The 16,798-nt window shown below is 37.2% G+C and overlaps 1 protein-coding gene across 1 annotated transcript in view; it reads right to left on the bottom strand.

Annotated features, from left to right (window-relative positions):
- Positions 1 to 611: 611 nt before the first annotated feature.
- LOC149086265 (metabotropic glutamate receptor 3-like) overlaps positions 612 to 16,798 on the bottom strand; it is an 89,666-nt gene continuing 73,479 nt past the window's right edge. Inside the window, exons 3-4 of the mRNA XM_089232286.1 lie at positions 3,649 to 3,838; positions 612 to 733 (exon numbers count right to left, since the gene is read on the bottom strand). Of these exons, the coding sequence (XP_089088412.1) occupies positions 3,663 to 3,838 (176 nt within the window). The 3' untranslated portion in view covers positions 612 to 733; positions 3,649 to 3,662. The remainder of the gene's footprint in view (positions 734 to 3,648; positions 3,839 to 16,798) is intronic.

The raw sequence follows: 16,798 nt of genomic DNA, 5'->3' as shown, positions 1-16,798 counted from the left end.
TTAGGTTCGAGTACACACTATTCAGGAGTTTTCATTATAAAACGATAATGAAAGTAAATTTCCTCAATAGTGGTTGATCGGTGGTTATATACAGGGTTTTTCGAAAAAAACATCACTAAAGTGAAAGCGTAATTCAGGCATACGATAAAAATCCAAAATCACATAGATACGCAAACGCCATCTGGAAGCAGCAGACGATATTTAAAATAATGCGTAAAACAAAGGACGACGAAGAAGAATCCTTCTACAATAATTCATTTAGTAACAATACTACTACCCAAAGCTTTTGCCAGACGCACTGCATATGCATTACATCGACTCTGCGTGGACTGCCGCACCTTCTCAAACATAGTAGGCGTATGACGCAACCGGGTATAATATTTACAAGTGTGTGGCGCAACAAGTCCCAGTAGCGGATGGCGTTTGCGCGCCAATGTTCCTATGTGAGTTTGAATTGTTATCGTACACCTGAATTATCCTTCCATTTCGGCAACGTTTTTTTTTTTGAAACACCCTCTACATACATTTGGCATGTAGAAGTAATAGACAACTATGAATATCAACACCAAAACGCCATCTGTCGATCGGAAAACAAGTTAAAGTAACCAAAATTTAATTAATTTTTTTTTAATAATCTAATATCAATTAATGACAACGGAAAGCAAAACGATGAAAATGGCCGAAGTTGTGTAATGCTCTTCAATCTCCACCAGGGGGCGCACCAAAATGCATTCTGCAACAATAAAAAAAATATATATAATACAAAAGTGAATTTGAATTGGAAACACCAGAAATGAACTAAACCAACACAATAGAGGCAACAATAGCAATCCTTAAAAAATTATTAATTAATCAAATAAAGATGACAATTAATTAATGAGTTCCATGAATAATGAGAATTTATAATGGAACAATATCTATGTAAATTAATTACGGAATATTCACGAACATATTATTACAATTTCGAGAGGCGTTGCTCTAATAATAGTAATAGTAACAATAATAACGAAGCCTATCCCATGTTCAGATGTTGGTTGAATGACTTATTAAAAGAATGCCCGACTTCATCTTGAAAATTAACAATAATCTGTTTGAGAAATTATTACATGTCCGCTGTCTTTTAAAACATATTAATAATAACAACGTATTGTTCTGGTTATTAATTACAAAATACGTGACGTGGTGGATACAGGGCCATATTTAAGCAATGGGCCACCGGGTATGAACCTGGGAAGGGAACAATCATAGTTATGTCCTATTATGGAATTTTAGAGATTAAATGAGAGAGTATGCAAATTGATATTTTGAAACTTCCAGTCAGGTAGATGGACCTCCCTAGAATACAGGTTTCCCCAGGGGCCCCGTGATGCTGTTGAGTCAAATCTGGGTATATTCTATTCGGGCAGGATTGTGTGAAGACTTAATGGGTCGTTCGTTAGATGTCAGAAGATTGTGTATTGCATTTTTGCGTCTTTAGGGTTCGTTTAATTCAGACAGCAGAAGTGGAACCTATCGCTCTGGTCTTTGTGGATCGTTGGTTCAGATGTCGGAAGCAGAACCGATCGCGCTTGTCTGTATGGATTGTTGGTACAGACAGCCGAACCGATCTAGTTCTAGTCATCATGGATCGTTGATTCAGACGTCGAAAGCTGAACCGATCACTCTCGTCTTCATGGATGGTTTGTTCAGATACCGGAAGCAGAATCGATCGCGCTTGTCTGTATGGATTGTTGGTACAGACGTCCGAAGCCGAACCGATCTAGTTCTAGTCATCATGGATCGTTGGTTCAGACGTCGATAGCTAAACGGATCGCTGTAGTTTTCATGGATCGTTGGTTCAGACGTCGGAAACCGAACCGATCGCTCTGGTCTTCATGGGTCGTTGGATCAGATGTCGGGAGCAGAACCTATCGCGCTTGTCTGTATGGATTGCTAGTACAGACAGCCGAACCGATCTAGTTCTAGTCATCATGGATCGTTGATTCAGACGTCGAAAGCTGAACCGATCACTCTCGTCTTCATGGATGGTTTGTTCAGATACCGGAAGCAGAATCGATCGCGCTTGTCTGTATGGATTGTTGGTACAGACGTCCGAAGCCGAACCGATCTAGTTCTAGTCATCATGGATCGTTGGTTCAGACGTCGATAGCTAAACGGATCGCTGTAGTTTTCATGGATCGTTGGTTCAGACGTCGGAAACCGAACCGATCGCTCTGGTCTTCATGGGTCGTTGGATCAGATGTCGGAAGCAGAACCGATCGCGCTTGTCTGTATGGATTGTTGGTACAGACAGCCGAACCGATCTAGTTCTAGTCATCATGGATCGTTGATTCAGACGTCGAAAGCTGAACCGATCACTCTCGTCTTCATGAATGGTTTGTTCAGATACCGGAAGCAGAATCGATCGCGCTTGTCTGTATGGATTGTTGGTACAGACGTCCGAAGCCGAACCGATCTAGTTCTAGTCATCATGGATCGTTGGTTCAGACGTCGATAGCTAAACGGATCGCTGTAGTTTTCATGGATCGTTGGTTCAGACGTCGGAAACCGAACCGATCGCTCTGGTCTTCATGGGTCGTTGGATCAGATGTCGGGAACAGAACCTATCGCGCTTGTCTGTATGGATTGCTAGTACAGACAGCCGAACCGATCTAGTTCTAGTCATCATGGATCGTTGGTTCAGACGTCGATAGCTAAACGGATCGCTGTAGTTTTCATGGATCGTTGGTTCAGACGTCGGAAACCGAACCGATCGCTCTGGTCTTCATGGGTCGTTGGATCAGATGTCGGGAGCAGAACCTATCGCGCTTGTCTGTATGGATTGCTAGTACAGACAGCCGAACCGATCTAGTTCTAGTCATCATGGATCGTTGATTCAGACGTCGAAAGCTGAACCGATTGCTCTCGTCTTCATGAATCGTTGGTTCAGATACCGGAAGCAGAATCGATCGTTCTGGTCTTTCTGGATCGTTGGGTCAAACGTCCTAAACCAGGTCGAGTACTTGCATCTCTTTGGGTTGTTAGACCATACGTGAAAAGCTAAACCCGTTTTCATAGAGATCGTTAGTTCAAGCATCCAAAATTATACCAATCAGTTCCGTCGTTACTGACCATCGGCTTTGAAGAGCGAATTGATCGCTTTCATCTTCATGGATCGTTAGTTCAAACGTCATAAACCGGATCGATTGTTTGTGCATTCATCGGTGATTGGTTCAAAAGTCGGAAGCTGGTCCGATCACTTCAATTTTCCTGAATCGTTGGTTCAGACATCGAAAATAAAACCAACCACTTGCGTCTTCAGAGACCTCTGACACTCTCATATGTCGAAATGAGAACCTATTGGCGTCGTGTTCATGGATTGTTGAATTCAAACCGTGGGATCGATCGCTCGCGTGTTCTGTGGTTGCCGGTTCGAGGAAGCACCACCAATAGCTAATATTTTCACGTAAAATGTTGAAAGCTGTGGCATCCGTCGGATCGATCATGCCATGTTCAAGGAAATCATCCTCAATATGTAAAGGGGCGCACGACCAATTTTATTGTCACAGCGGGTATTTCATTAACTACAATATAGAAGCAATCATTGTTACAAAACATAACTGAATTGTGTATTATAACAAGTAAAATGTGTTATGTATATATATATACCTCAAAATCCATCTTTAGTAGAGAGGAGACCTGTACAGTTTCATACCCGCAGGAGCGTAGATGTAGCGTTCACTGGCCCAGTACAGGTCGTCGTGAGTCCTGTGTAGAGTCGGGAACTGCAGGGCTGCGGGATGATGCGTGTAGCGCCACAGTCTCGACGGATTTGGCGGAGGAACGAAAAAGCTCCTTTCTAGAAAAAAAATTAAGAACAAAATTAATTAATTGAATAAATGATGGAATCATTTAATATTGAAAATAAAACATCATTTGATAAGCTGAGAAAAAGTTTTTCATGCATTCGTTTAAAATTTTAAAGCAATCAAAGGTGCTGATCAAATCCTTCCTTGCAAAATTTTATGAATTTTATCACTAGAAGATTCTAATGTAGTCTAAGCGTTTAAAAAATTACGATACAATCTAGTCAGTGTAAACAAAAGTTTGATGCACTCAACAGAGCCACCTAGAATTCTGATAGAATTCGAGTACCGCGAGAGAACGTTCTGATTTATTTAATGCAAATCCTTTAAGTTAGGAAAATGTCCTTTTTTATAATACTGAGGTAAATTCTGATATACTTGAGATCACGCGAAAAATTCTTGTGATGCCAAGAACAATATTGTGATAACGCTCTAACCCAAGGTGTCATGGGAAATAATTCTGATATAGAGATGTGCTGAAGGTGTCGCGGAAAATTCTGATGGATATGAGATGTCGTGGAAAAAACTGATAGACGTATACTGATGAACATGAGGTATCCGGGAAAAATCTGATGAATATGACGTGTCGTGGAAAATTCTGATGTAGTCTACTCAAGACAGAGCCGTCTTAACAGCATCAGGGGTCCCGGTCAAAATAATTTTGTATGGTCTCCTACCTGGCTGTTAGTGTACGTGCCTATCTGTATAGATAAATAATATTCCCTCAAAAATCATAATACCAGAGCACATTATCACGATGTGCATTTGTGGAATCGAGGCTCTTGGGGGTATGCTCGGAGGAGCCCATGCGTTAATTCTTGAGGGTCGTGTGAGAAATCCTGAAATACTGCACTTACGATGCACCCTATGCATTTTGACGAATTTTAAAATTTTCAGTTCAGCTTCCGACGTCTGAACAAACAATCCATGAAGATTAGAGCGATCATTTCAACTTCCGACTTCTGAACCAATGATCCATGAAGTCGAAAGCAATCGGTTCGGGTTAAGACGTCTGAGCCAGCGATCCATAAAGACTAGAGCGATCAGTTCAGCTTCCGACGTCTGAACCAACGATCCACGAAGACGAGAGCGATCGGTTCAGTTAAAGGCACCGGCGCTACTGGAGATTTGTAATACATGATTTCATGGAGTAATAACTCATGGAGCATTTTAAATGCTCTGCTCAGACAATCTCATATGCATTGATGATTGTTATAGGCATGGAATTACAAAAACATTCTCTAGGCCTAGGCTGTGCAATCACTCGAAAGATCCCGTATGTAATTTTTCCTCGGAATTTTAGAAAGGAATCTTTTTATACACCAAAAAATCGCATGACCTCTAATAATATAATATTTTAGGCCTACCCTGAAGTTATATGAAGCAAAAAAAATGTATTTCTCGGTAGAAAATTATAGTTTATCGGATAAGAATACCTTAGAAATGCCCGTATGTTAAAATGGGCGGGACGAAGCTCATCGCTCAATGAGATCACTGTATAAACCTGGTAATTTATCATTTTTCACGGATATTATGTGGAACTCACCTTACATGAGGCCTCCCTACGAGTGGCATGAAAATATTTAGACCCCCCTAAATTCCGAACAAAAATTATCCGTCATCGAATTTAAAGGTGATGTAAGGTACCGGGAATTTAACTCATGTCGTCCATTGTTGAGATATCTGTGCTCCATTGTCGTGGCCCTTTGATATACGTATAGTGAGATGAAATGCATAGTTATAGATGGAAAATGTGATTAAGTTATTATACATAATAACGGATTGTTATGCAAGTTTACCAATCATCTTGGTAAGTTTGATAAATTTATCACTTTTATAGGCGAAATATGCACAATACCTATAAGCGTCGTTGATAAATTTGAAAAATACCGAAAAAATTCTCACTTTTACCGGCGATTACGCATAACAACCAAGTATCGTTGGTAAATTTGATAAATACTTGAAATTTATCACCTTTTAATCTGTAATTATGCATAATGCCCTAATGTAATTGGTGAATTACACTTGTGTAATTGATAGATATGAAAAAAAATCCAAATGAGTCTAGTACATACATACTCAACCCCGCGGCCCGCAGGCCAAATGTAGCCCTCGGAGTCATAATCTGATGTGGCCCGTGACCTCAAACAGATTTTTGTAAAAACGAACTTGAAGTATATAAGTACATTTATAGATCGTTTAAGTGACACGTGGTGCAGTTCCGTATCATTTAAGCTGCCCGCGGCACATTCTCAGATCATTTAAGTGACCGCGTCATATTTACAGATCTCCTCAGCAACCTGCGGCACAGTTTCCAAGCACTCAAGCGGCCCGCGACATAGTTCCAGATCACTTGAGTGACCTGCGGCACATTCTTGAAGAACTTGAATGGCCAACGGCAGATTTCCACGTGTCTCAAGTGGCCCGCCGCACATTCTCAGATCACTAAAATGACCCATGGTACAGTCGAATCCCGTTTTAACGAATACCGTTATAGCGAAAATCTTGTTTTAACGAATACCGTTATAGCGAAAATCTCGTTTTAACGAATACCGTTATAGCGAAAATCTCGTTTTGACGAACACTTTTCTAATCCCGCAGATAAGTTTACATTGGAACAATGCAAAAACCTCGAATTCCTTTATAACGAAGTGATTTCTCCGGTCTCTTGAAGTTCGTTATAACGGGATTCGACTGTATATTTATACATCACTTGAGCGACCCATGGCAGAAGTCCAGAAAACTTTAGCAGCCCGGAACATTCACAGATACCTCAAGTGTCTCGCGACACGTTTTCGTACCAATGAAGTGCCCGCACTCTCGTAAAGGTTAATCACCCTTGGTCTAGTATGTGTGTTGAATGTAGTCTGACCTTCATATGATACAATACATGTATGAACTATCGTGTATAGTGTATAGCAGTGATTAACAACGACGCGACTCTTGGGTATTATGCATAATCGCCGGTGAAAGTGATTTAGGGAAATTTATCGAACTTACCAAAATGCTCGACGATTATGTATAATAACCAGTTATTACGTGGGATATTCTTAACCTGATTTATTATATTTATCATGACAAATGTATTTTGTGATGTTTGATGGTTCAGTTACCATTGGTGACTGTCGGATAATGGAGGACAACTTTGTAAGGCAGCGAGAATTCAACTGATACCGTCCATTATTGAGACGTCGGGCCCCATTATTGTTGTCCTTTGATGATTAAAAAAAAAAATATATATTGTGATTTTTGATTGTTTAGTTACCATTGGCGAATGTCGGACAATGGAGGACAACTTGTCCCGACGGTGACGTCATCTGACACTAGATGGCGTCAAGGGAAGGAGCGTCTTAAGATTAACGACCAGAGATAAATTTTTACGGGCTTGTTTTTCTTGAACATTGTAATAATTTATTTTATTGTTGGGTATGTGTCATTGAAATTGCGCATTGTTGTCGTAATGTAGTTGTGTATGAGTGTCATCTTATTCTTCTTAACTGTTTATGGACGATGATTTGACAACAAAAGAAATAATCGGAAAAACTCGTGACATTCGTCATAAGATAAAAATTGGCAAATTAAATATTTTATCACCTTGAAATTTTAATTAATTAATTTAATTGAAATTCTGAAATTCTAATATTTTATTTAATTTTAAAAAATGTGACTTTTATGAATTTTATGAATTTTTTTACACTTTTTCATTTTTTTAACATATTAAACGAAAAACTCATATTTTTATTAGTATAATTTGATTTTAAATTTTTTGGAAATTATTTAACCTTTTTCATTGCTGTTTGTTTGAAACATATTTTTTAATATTAAAATTTTTTTATAACGCATTTTTTCAAAAAATGCGTTATAAAAAAATTTTTTATTTTTGAAACAATATCAAATTAATTTTTTTTAAATTCTTTTCCATTATTCTCTCTTCTTTACTTTTTGTTATTTTAGTTTTTTTTACATTTTCTTCATTAAAAAATTTTTTAACAAAAAAAAAAAGTTTAATTTTTCTTAAAAAATTTATTTTTGTTAAAAAAAATTTTTTTTTTAATTTTCCAATTTCCTATTTTTTTTCTCCAATCACACGGTACATCGAATTTTTCATTTAGACGGTGTTTTTTTTTTCATTTAAAGCTTATTCTTTCACTTTTACGGAAATTTCTTCTTCATTTAAATTATTTATTTTTACGGATTATTTTATTTTTTCAATCTCGATTTTTTACACTATTTTCTTTTTCACTCTGAAACGTCTATTTCCCATTAAAATTTAAATTTCCGTTTTTTTTTAATTGATTTTTTTCCAACTGTTTTTATCATAACAATAGGAAATTTATAAATGAAATTGTTCTAAATTATTAAAAATTTCATGAATCAATGTTCAGTTTCATTAAGTAGCATAATTCAAGAGAGATCTCCCACTCCAATGAATTTCTAATTCCAAACTTTGTTGAAGAATTTATAGATTCACGGCATCGAGAATTGCTTTTGAACCTCCAATAGAAATAGGGAAAAAAATTCAAGCTGTGAAATTTTATAAATACTTGAATCCTGTCATCGATCTAAATACGCATGTATTAATCGAGTTTTTAAATCTTAAATTCAGGAATTCATTAGTTAATCTTTAAGCAGCCAATTGAAAAATTATAAAAAAAGTATTTATAGTAGTAGGTAGGGCCTCCAAAAAATGGCTCGGGGATCCATGATGTTCTTAATTCAGCCAACTCGTTGGGCAATTTACCTGTTGTGGCGTTGTATTTGTATTTGTATCAATTTAAAACTTTATTAATTAAATCTTCAAGTCCTTATTTCTAAAATTTATTAACAAACTCTTCATGTCAACAACTCAAAAATTTATCAACTATTTCTTCATGACATTAGTATAAAATTTATTAATTCTTCAAATCATCAATTCAAAAATGCATCGGCATCGATTCAAAAATTCATTAAATAATTCCTCATAATTGAAAAATCGATCAACTGTTTACTCATGTCACATCAAAATTCAAAATTTATCAATTCTTCAAGTCAAAATTTATTACCTATATATTTTATTCGTACAGGCCAAAGCCCCAGAATTAGTGCAAAGCATAGTTTCTTGGCAACATCGAGAGAAAAAAAAAGGTGAAAAATTGTAAACAATTGGTGAATACGTGAGAAAATTATTAATTAAACAAAATCTCACGAAATTATTAATCTTGTGCCATTAATTCGAAATATCTATTAATTCTTCGTCATAAATTTAAAAATGTATTAATCAATTTTTCAAAAAAGCCATCGATTGAAAAATTTAATGCCTTCAAGTCATTCCTAAAATCAATTGAAAATTAATAATAATCATTAATAGCAACACTGATTAATCATCTTTAATTAAATTTACTAATTACAACGGTTTTTTTAACGTTTAAGTCGATTATTTATTCGTAAGATGGCAATTAGACGAAACAGACAGTCCAGTCCAGAAGTACGCTAGTTGCTACGTGGTCACGCGACTGATCAATCAAATTTTAAATCACATCTAACTTTGCCGAAGAATGAATATTTGTCTACCGTTGACACATAGGCTCGCCTGAAGAACCTGTAGGTTATCTATCACTCTTGTTATCGCAAGAACAATAATAATAATGAATGGACATCGTAATCAACAACCAGCCAAACTTCCTCATAAAACCAGTCTAAGACCTAACTAAGACATTAAAGGAGGACTAATCATCCATCTCAAGAGCCAAAGTAATAAAAAATAGAGGACAGGTTTTTTGCCAAAAAAGATATCCAAACAAGATAGTTGTTGTTGTTTTTTTTTGCTGGAAAGAAAAATTTGCATAACTCACATAGAAAATAATCTTCCACATCAAATTCATGTATGTACACTCTTGACCTCGAAGCCTAGGCGAGCCTAGCCCTAAAGAAGACGCTATTTCTGTGCTTTCTTATATTCATAGATACTTGATCTTAATCCCGTATACAACGTGTTGTTTCAGGAAGTTATTTCTACCACCCACACAGTCTTGAAGGGGGTCAGGGGCCACAATTGTGGCCATCGGTGGCCTCCATCAACGCATTCTAAAGATTTCTGGTGATATCTAAACATGAGATGACAGTGGTGTAAAGAAATATTTCTAGGTAGTTGCCACAATCGTGAGGAGAGTATCCATGGCAAATTTTTGGCGAATATCTCTGTGGAGCAGCATTATTGCCACAGATGCATCAGTGGGGCGCTGCTGCCACAACAGTGTTGACGGCTTTCATTCCAGCTCTGAAATTACTACTTTGATCGGCTCTGATATGTCATTAATTTTAAATTTATTTCTCTTTCGTCAATGCTGAATTTTTATCAATTTTTGATTTATTCCCTCCATTAATTTTAGATTTATTTCTTTCATTAATTCTAAATTTTCACAATCTTAGAATTATTTCGTTCAATTGTTTTTAATTTCCCCTTAATCATGAAATTATTTCCATGACCAATTCTTCTTTTCCTGGAACTATTTCTAATATTAGTTGTTGATTTATATTATTCCTATGATTACAATTACTTTCTTATTATTCCTATAATTACCTTTCTTTCATTAGTCATTTAATCTTCATCAATAATGAAATTATTTCTTTCATAAATTACTAATTATATCCTTAAATCTTGAAGTTATTTCCTTCGGTAATTCTCAGTTTTCATTTTTCATTACATTTTATCTTTGCATAACTTTTAATTCCCACCAATTTTTTAATTAATTCGAGAATTATTTCTTTCATTAATTCTGGAATTTCTCATCGGATCTTGGAGTTATTTGTTTCGTTAGTACAAAGAAGAAAATCCTTAATTTCCCTTGACTATGAACTTGTTTCTTTTATTAATTCTTCATTTCTTCAAATTATGCAATTATTTGTTTAATTCATATAAAACTTTTCTGGGTATTATGCGGGGGTGAACTCGCAAAGAAAAGCCATCTGTTCCCCACCGGTAATCGAACCCAGTTCTCTTGCACACCGGGTAAGTGCGCCAGTCTTGCAAAACTTTCTGATGCCACGGACCCCGTAGTGATAACTAACGCTCCGCTCTATAGCGGCAGAAGATGAATTTCGACGCTGACCTACCCTATAATCCAAAATGTATTGTTGTTGAATAATTTGCATATCATAAAAAATTCAAGTAATTAGTTGCAACTTCACAGCACAAAATTTGTCATTCATGTCGGTAGTAAATGAAAATGATTTCTTGGGCCGGTTACAAAGCATTCACGGACCAGGACCACAGGTTGCGAAACTCTGATATACACCACTGGAGACACGACCATGAATTCCTTTTTTCACGCACGGTGGCGTGAGGCGCTGAAGTATGAAGACAGTTGCGCTGATTTTCATCAATCTTGGAATTTCATTCATTGGACTTTCATTGATTCTTATATAATCTCTGTATTTCCTGAAATTAATTTTTCATCGATTCTTAATTTACATTTATCCTAGAATTTCTTCTCCCATAAAAATTCTGAAATTTTTATGAATCTTAGAATTATTTCTATTAATTAATGATTTTCATTTTTTTTTAAATTCTTCCTTTCATTAATTTTCATTAATCCTGGAATATAACTTTTTTGTTTTTCAATTCTTAATTTCCATTAATCCTATAAAAGTTTTTCTTTCGAAATTCTCAGATTCCATTAAAACATGACATTGTTCCTTTTTTTAATTTTTAGATTTCATTAATGTTGGAACTATTCCTTTCATCAATTCTGGAATTGTTTCTAGATTTCTCTATTATTATTAGTGTGAAATTATCGTCCAGTGAGTTTGACGAGAGCTCCCTCTAGAAAATTTTGGAAATTATAATCAAAAGGCAATTGGTGAAGTGAATAGCCTAGAATAATGTAATGTTCAGGAAGGGGAAGTCACGTGTGACTAACCTCTTTTGCTTCTATGATCACAAAGGCTTTGGGCAAGCGGAAAAATGCGCACGTGTTTTACTTTGATTTCCAGAAGGTATTCGATCGGGTCCCCAACATGGTAAACTCTTGAAGAATTTACATGAGATTGGGATTTAGATAACTTGTTGAGAATTGGATAGAATCGTGGTTGAGAGATAGGTCACAATGGATTATGGTGAACGGGGAATTTTTTGATTGGACAGGTGTCAAAAATGGAGTCCCTCAAGGAAATGTTCTTGGACCCATACTTTTTTACTTTATATCGATAAACTCAATCAGGATATCGAAGGGATTGTTAGCAAATTTGCAGATGACTTAATGGGGATTGCGAGAAAAAGTATAGGTAAAGTAATCCGATCCATAGGGAGTTGCTTCAGACGAACTTGAATAAAATTGTGCCATGGGCTACGGAATAGAGTATGACCTTCAGTATGGATAAGTAAATGGTCGCTCATTTTGGTTTGAATAACGAACGTTTCACTTATGAGTTGAATGGTACGACTACTATCCCGGAGGCAAATATAGGATCGCCGATCTGGGTATTCTTAGGAAGAGCGGCTTACGTTTCCTGAACATTGTTCAGCGGTCGTGAAAAAAAAACAACAAAAACGACTAGAATGCTATGTTTCATTTTCAAAAAGGGCTCTTCGCGTTCTCCTAAAGTCATTCTTTCGCTTTTCCGAGGCTTAGTTCGTCCTGGACTGGAGTATGATGTTAGGTTTTGAAGACCATACACCTACGGAGGAACATAGACTTGGTTGAAGGGGTGCAGAGAAGAGCTACGCGTGTTTTTATTGGCACACGGGGCTTGAGTTATGAAGAGAGATTTCATTTTTTAAATATGTTTACATTGGATGAATGTGCAGGTATATCGGTGTTCGGGGGACATGATCGTATTGTGCAAAATTTTCAACGGGATGGATAGGATGGACCATTAGTTATTAATACACCATCAATCAACTGCTTCGACAAGGGGGACACCGGTATCGTTTATTAAGGGGCAACTCCAGGTTGTGGTGGTGCTGAGAGTTTTCGCTAATAAGATTGTGAATAAATGGAATAGCTCACCACCGAGGATCATGAATTCTAACATAATTGATACGCTTAAAATGAAGTACAAATAAACATAGTGATATTAATCGAGAAGTTATCCATATTTAAATAAGACGATCATAATCTTCTTTATGGACAGCGTATTATTAAAAATTATCAGTTTTTTTCCTTGATATATATGTTCTTCCATATATTAGGCTTTACTGTATTTTAGTTGTATTTGACATTCATATTTTTCATTGGCATCTTTTTTCAGTCACCTCGGCGGGCAATTCGCCTGTTGTGGCCTTTGTGTTTGTTTTTGTATCATATTATAATCCTGGGTTGCTTTTTCAATAATTTTGAAACGATATGTTTCATTAGTTTTGGAATCGTATCTTCCGTTAATTTTTTAATTTCTATTGATCTTGTGATTGTGAATTTTATTCAATTTTTGAATTAGTACCGATTCCGAATATTGATTTCAGTTTTGAATTTACGTCAATTCCGAAATTTTAATAATTCTTGAATTACTTCTCGTCAGATAATTTTTTATTTTTCTCTGACATCGATTCTTTCAGTAATTTCATATTCCCCATCAAAGTTTCAGTAATTTTTGTCAGGAGTGTTTGTATTTCTTCATAATTCTCATGCATTCTGTAATAGATTTTCGCTTTTACTAGCTGTAGGCAGTGCTTCGCTCGAGTGGAGTTGGTAATCTGAAAACTATTCTGCAATGATTTCCCGCACGGGGGTTAAATTTTCAGGAATCCCGTCTTAGTTATTCTCAGCATTATAAAATTTAAAACTCATCAAATTTCAAATTTATAGCTTTTGTGCCATATAACCTTTGAAACTCCTCCCCCCACCATATATGACCCCCTTAGTGTTAAATTTTGAAATATCTCTTTTAGTGTGTGGTCTGCGTGCGTGTGTGGTTGAGTTCTAAATTAAACGAACTAAAACTACAGACAAAATTATATATTTATAGCTTCAGCGGTTTCGGCGAAGCGTGATTTTTCTGTCCCTCTTATGTCCCCCTTTGCGGCAAAATTTCGAAAACACCTTTTTAGTTAGTTTTCACGTCATGAAATGAAAGTATTGACTAAATCCCATATTTATACTATCAACGATTTTGGTTCAGCATGATTTATCTATATAACTTTGCGCCCTCTTATGCCCCCCCCCAGAGGTCGAATTTCAAAAAGCCCGTTCTTACATGATAAAATGAAATATTGACTAAATTCCATATTTATAGCTCCAGCGGTTTTCGCTCAGCATGATTTCTCTACGTAACCTTTGAACCCCTTATGGTCCCCCTTCGGGGTCGTATTTCAAAAAACTTTTTCTTAGTGGATCTTTAATTCATGAAATGAAACTAGTGACCAAATTTCAGTGGTTTCGGCTCGGCTATGATGAATCAGTGAATCAGTCAGTGAAAAATTGTCCCGAGGAGGGCCTCCAAAAACGTCTTCTGCCCCGGGCTTCCGATATCATTGAAAACGTATGGGCCCGGGCTTCTAATGTCATTAAAAACACCCCAAATTATTGGTGGCAAGTAAAGAGCTTCAAAAAGGAAAGGGAAATCCCGAATTTGCATGATTGTTTGCAAGTCGTAAGAGAAAGGGTCAAGGGTTCAAAACCTTACTTAAATTACGTCCACACTTTCGCCGTTGGTGGTCGTGAAGTGAGAAGAAACATTGTATGCAATTGTATACGATCAAAGAAAGAAAGAAAGAAAAAGCTATTGAAGGAAGAAAAGAAAGAAGTAAGGCGAGGTCGAAGGAGGAAGTCGACTTCCTTCAAGATGGAGGAATGGCTTTTCAAGAGCAATCATCTCGGCTTCGCGTGCGATCTTTGATCTCCTCCTTCCCTTTATTTCTTATACATTATATGTACCATGTATATTAGTGAGTGCCATAAGTCACAGTGGTCATCCCTCCTACCTACACGATAATATTATGGTTACATAAATTTCAACGTGCATTGACACGCGTTCATGCCGTTTAATGTCCACGCCGGCATGGCCAGCGTGCGGCACGCCGGGTAATTTTGTGGGACCCCGACAAGGTAAAAAATAAATTATCAAATTAAAATTAATACAAGTACAAACACAACGGCTACAACACGCAAATTGCCCAACGAGGTGACTAAAAAAAAGATGCCCATAAAAAATATGGATGTCAAATACAGTGAAATCTCGCTATAACGATACTCGATATAACGTTAAATCCCTATACACTGATATTTTTTCAAATCTTGTTTGGATTTACCTATACAGTAGTCTAAAGTTAAATACCTCTCGATACAACGCGATATCCTCTACTACGATAAATCCCTCCATAAAGATCCTCTCTAAGAAATTTTGAAATCGCTCTACAACGAATATTTTTTTCATATTTCGCTCAAAATCGTCTTGATTTTAATTGTAATTTCGTCACTTGTTTTCATTCTTCCAAGAGGGTCTAATAACGTTGTTTTGAACAACATGATCGCCGGAAATGTTGATAAAGCTGTTGGTGTTGCCACTTTCTCTGTACGACACAAAAGTGCAATGCGGTAAACTTCTTCACCGGAGCGATGCATCTGAATGAATTTCATTGATCAACTAATCAACTCCTCGGCGCGAAAAAGAAACTAACAATTACTATTGCCCATAAAAATGATTATAGTCGTCTTATCTAAGTATGGGTAGCTTCTCGATTTATCCCACCATGTCTATCATACTTCTTTTGAACGTCTGACTCCCGGGGGCAAGCTATTCCATTTATTGACAACCCTATTTGAGAAAAAATCCCTGCAACCTCACAATCTGGAGATATACCTTACAAAATGGTACTGGTGTCCCCTTGCCGAAGCAGTTGATTGACGGTGTATAACTAACCCATGGTCCATTCTATCCATCCCGCTGAAAATTTTAAATACTTCGATCATATCCCCCCGACACCTGCGTTGTTCCAATGTAAACATATTCAAGAAATCGTGTCATTCTTCATTGCACAAGCTTTGTGGACAAGGACAAGATGAGAGGAGTTGGTGTTGCAGATCGGCTGATGGTTGAGGACAGAGTACAGTGATGAGGGTGGATGGTTCGGGATTTTTTGGTTGTTCTCTTGCGGGCGATCCGCCCGGGCTCCTTGGCGACCGGCGGGGGTTTCTGAAGATTTTGGAGGGGGTGCCGTGAGTCGGAGGCGATTAGGTCCTGTGGCTTACGGGCCGGGGATGCCTGCCGGGCCCGAACACTAAGAGGGTCTTTCCAGCATGGCACAGCCGCTAGAGTGGGTGCCATGTTTGGTGCTTGCATTGCACAAGCTTTGTGTGCCATCAAGGACACGCGCAGCTCTTCTCTGTCCTCTCTTAACCAAACCTTCTGTAGCTATGGTCCCCAAAACCATAAGGCATACTATAGTCCAGGACGAACTAAGCCTCGGAAAAGCGGAAGAATGACTTTAGGAGAACGCGAAGAGACCTTTTTGGAAATGAGACCAAGCATTCTATTCGATTTTTTCCCACCACCGTTAAACAATGTTTAGAAAACATTAACCGCTCGTCAATAAGAATACCCAGATCATCAACCTAGTTGCATGCGGAATAGTAACACCATTCAACTCGTAAGTGAAACGGGGGTTATTCGAACCAAAATAAGCGACTCTGCACTTGTCAATGCTGAAAGATATGCTCCATTCATTTGCCCATGCTCCAATCCTGATTAGGTTGGTCTTTATCGCCACTTGTGACGCCTGTCCAACCAGAGAATTCCCCGTTCACCATAACTCGTTGTGATCTATCTCTTAAACCACGATTCTATCCGATTCAGCAAGTTGCCCCCAATTCCAATCTCGTGTAAACGATTGCAATGTATTAAAGTCAGTATGGTAATGATTATATTTAAAAATCGACCGTTTCTCACAATTTTGCACTTCACTCGGTTTGTATCGAAATCGTTCGCAAACAAAAAACAGGCGCACATTTTGAATTTCGTGGTGGGGGGAAGATTTTCAG

The sequence above is a fragment of the Pholcus phalangioides genome, unplaced genomic scaffold, assembly GCF_987345545.1.
Source record: "Pholcus phalangioides strain wild (caught in Gottingen) unplaced genomic scaffold, Ppha-v1.0 ptg000005l_1, whole genome shotgun sequence".
Taxonomy (NCBI): Eukaryota; Metazoa; Arthropoda; class Arachnida; order Araneae; family Pholcidae; genus Pholcus; species Pholcus phalangioides.
Note: the sequence above shows the minus strand (reverse complement) of the source record. Positions and strands in the feature narration are given on the sequence as shown.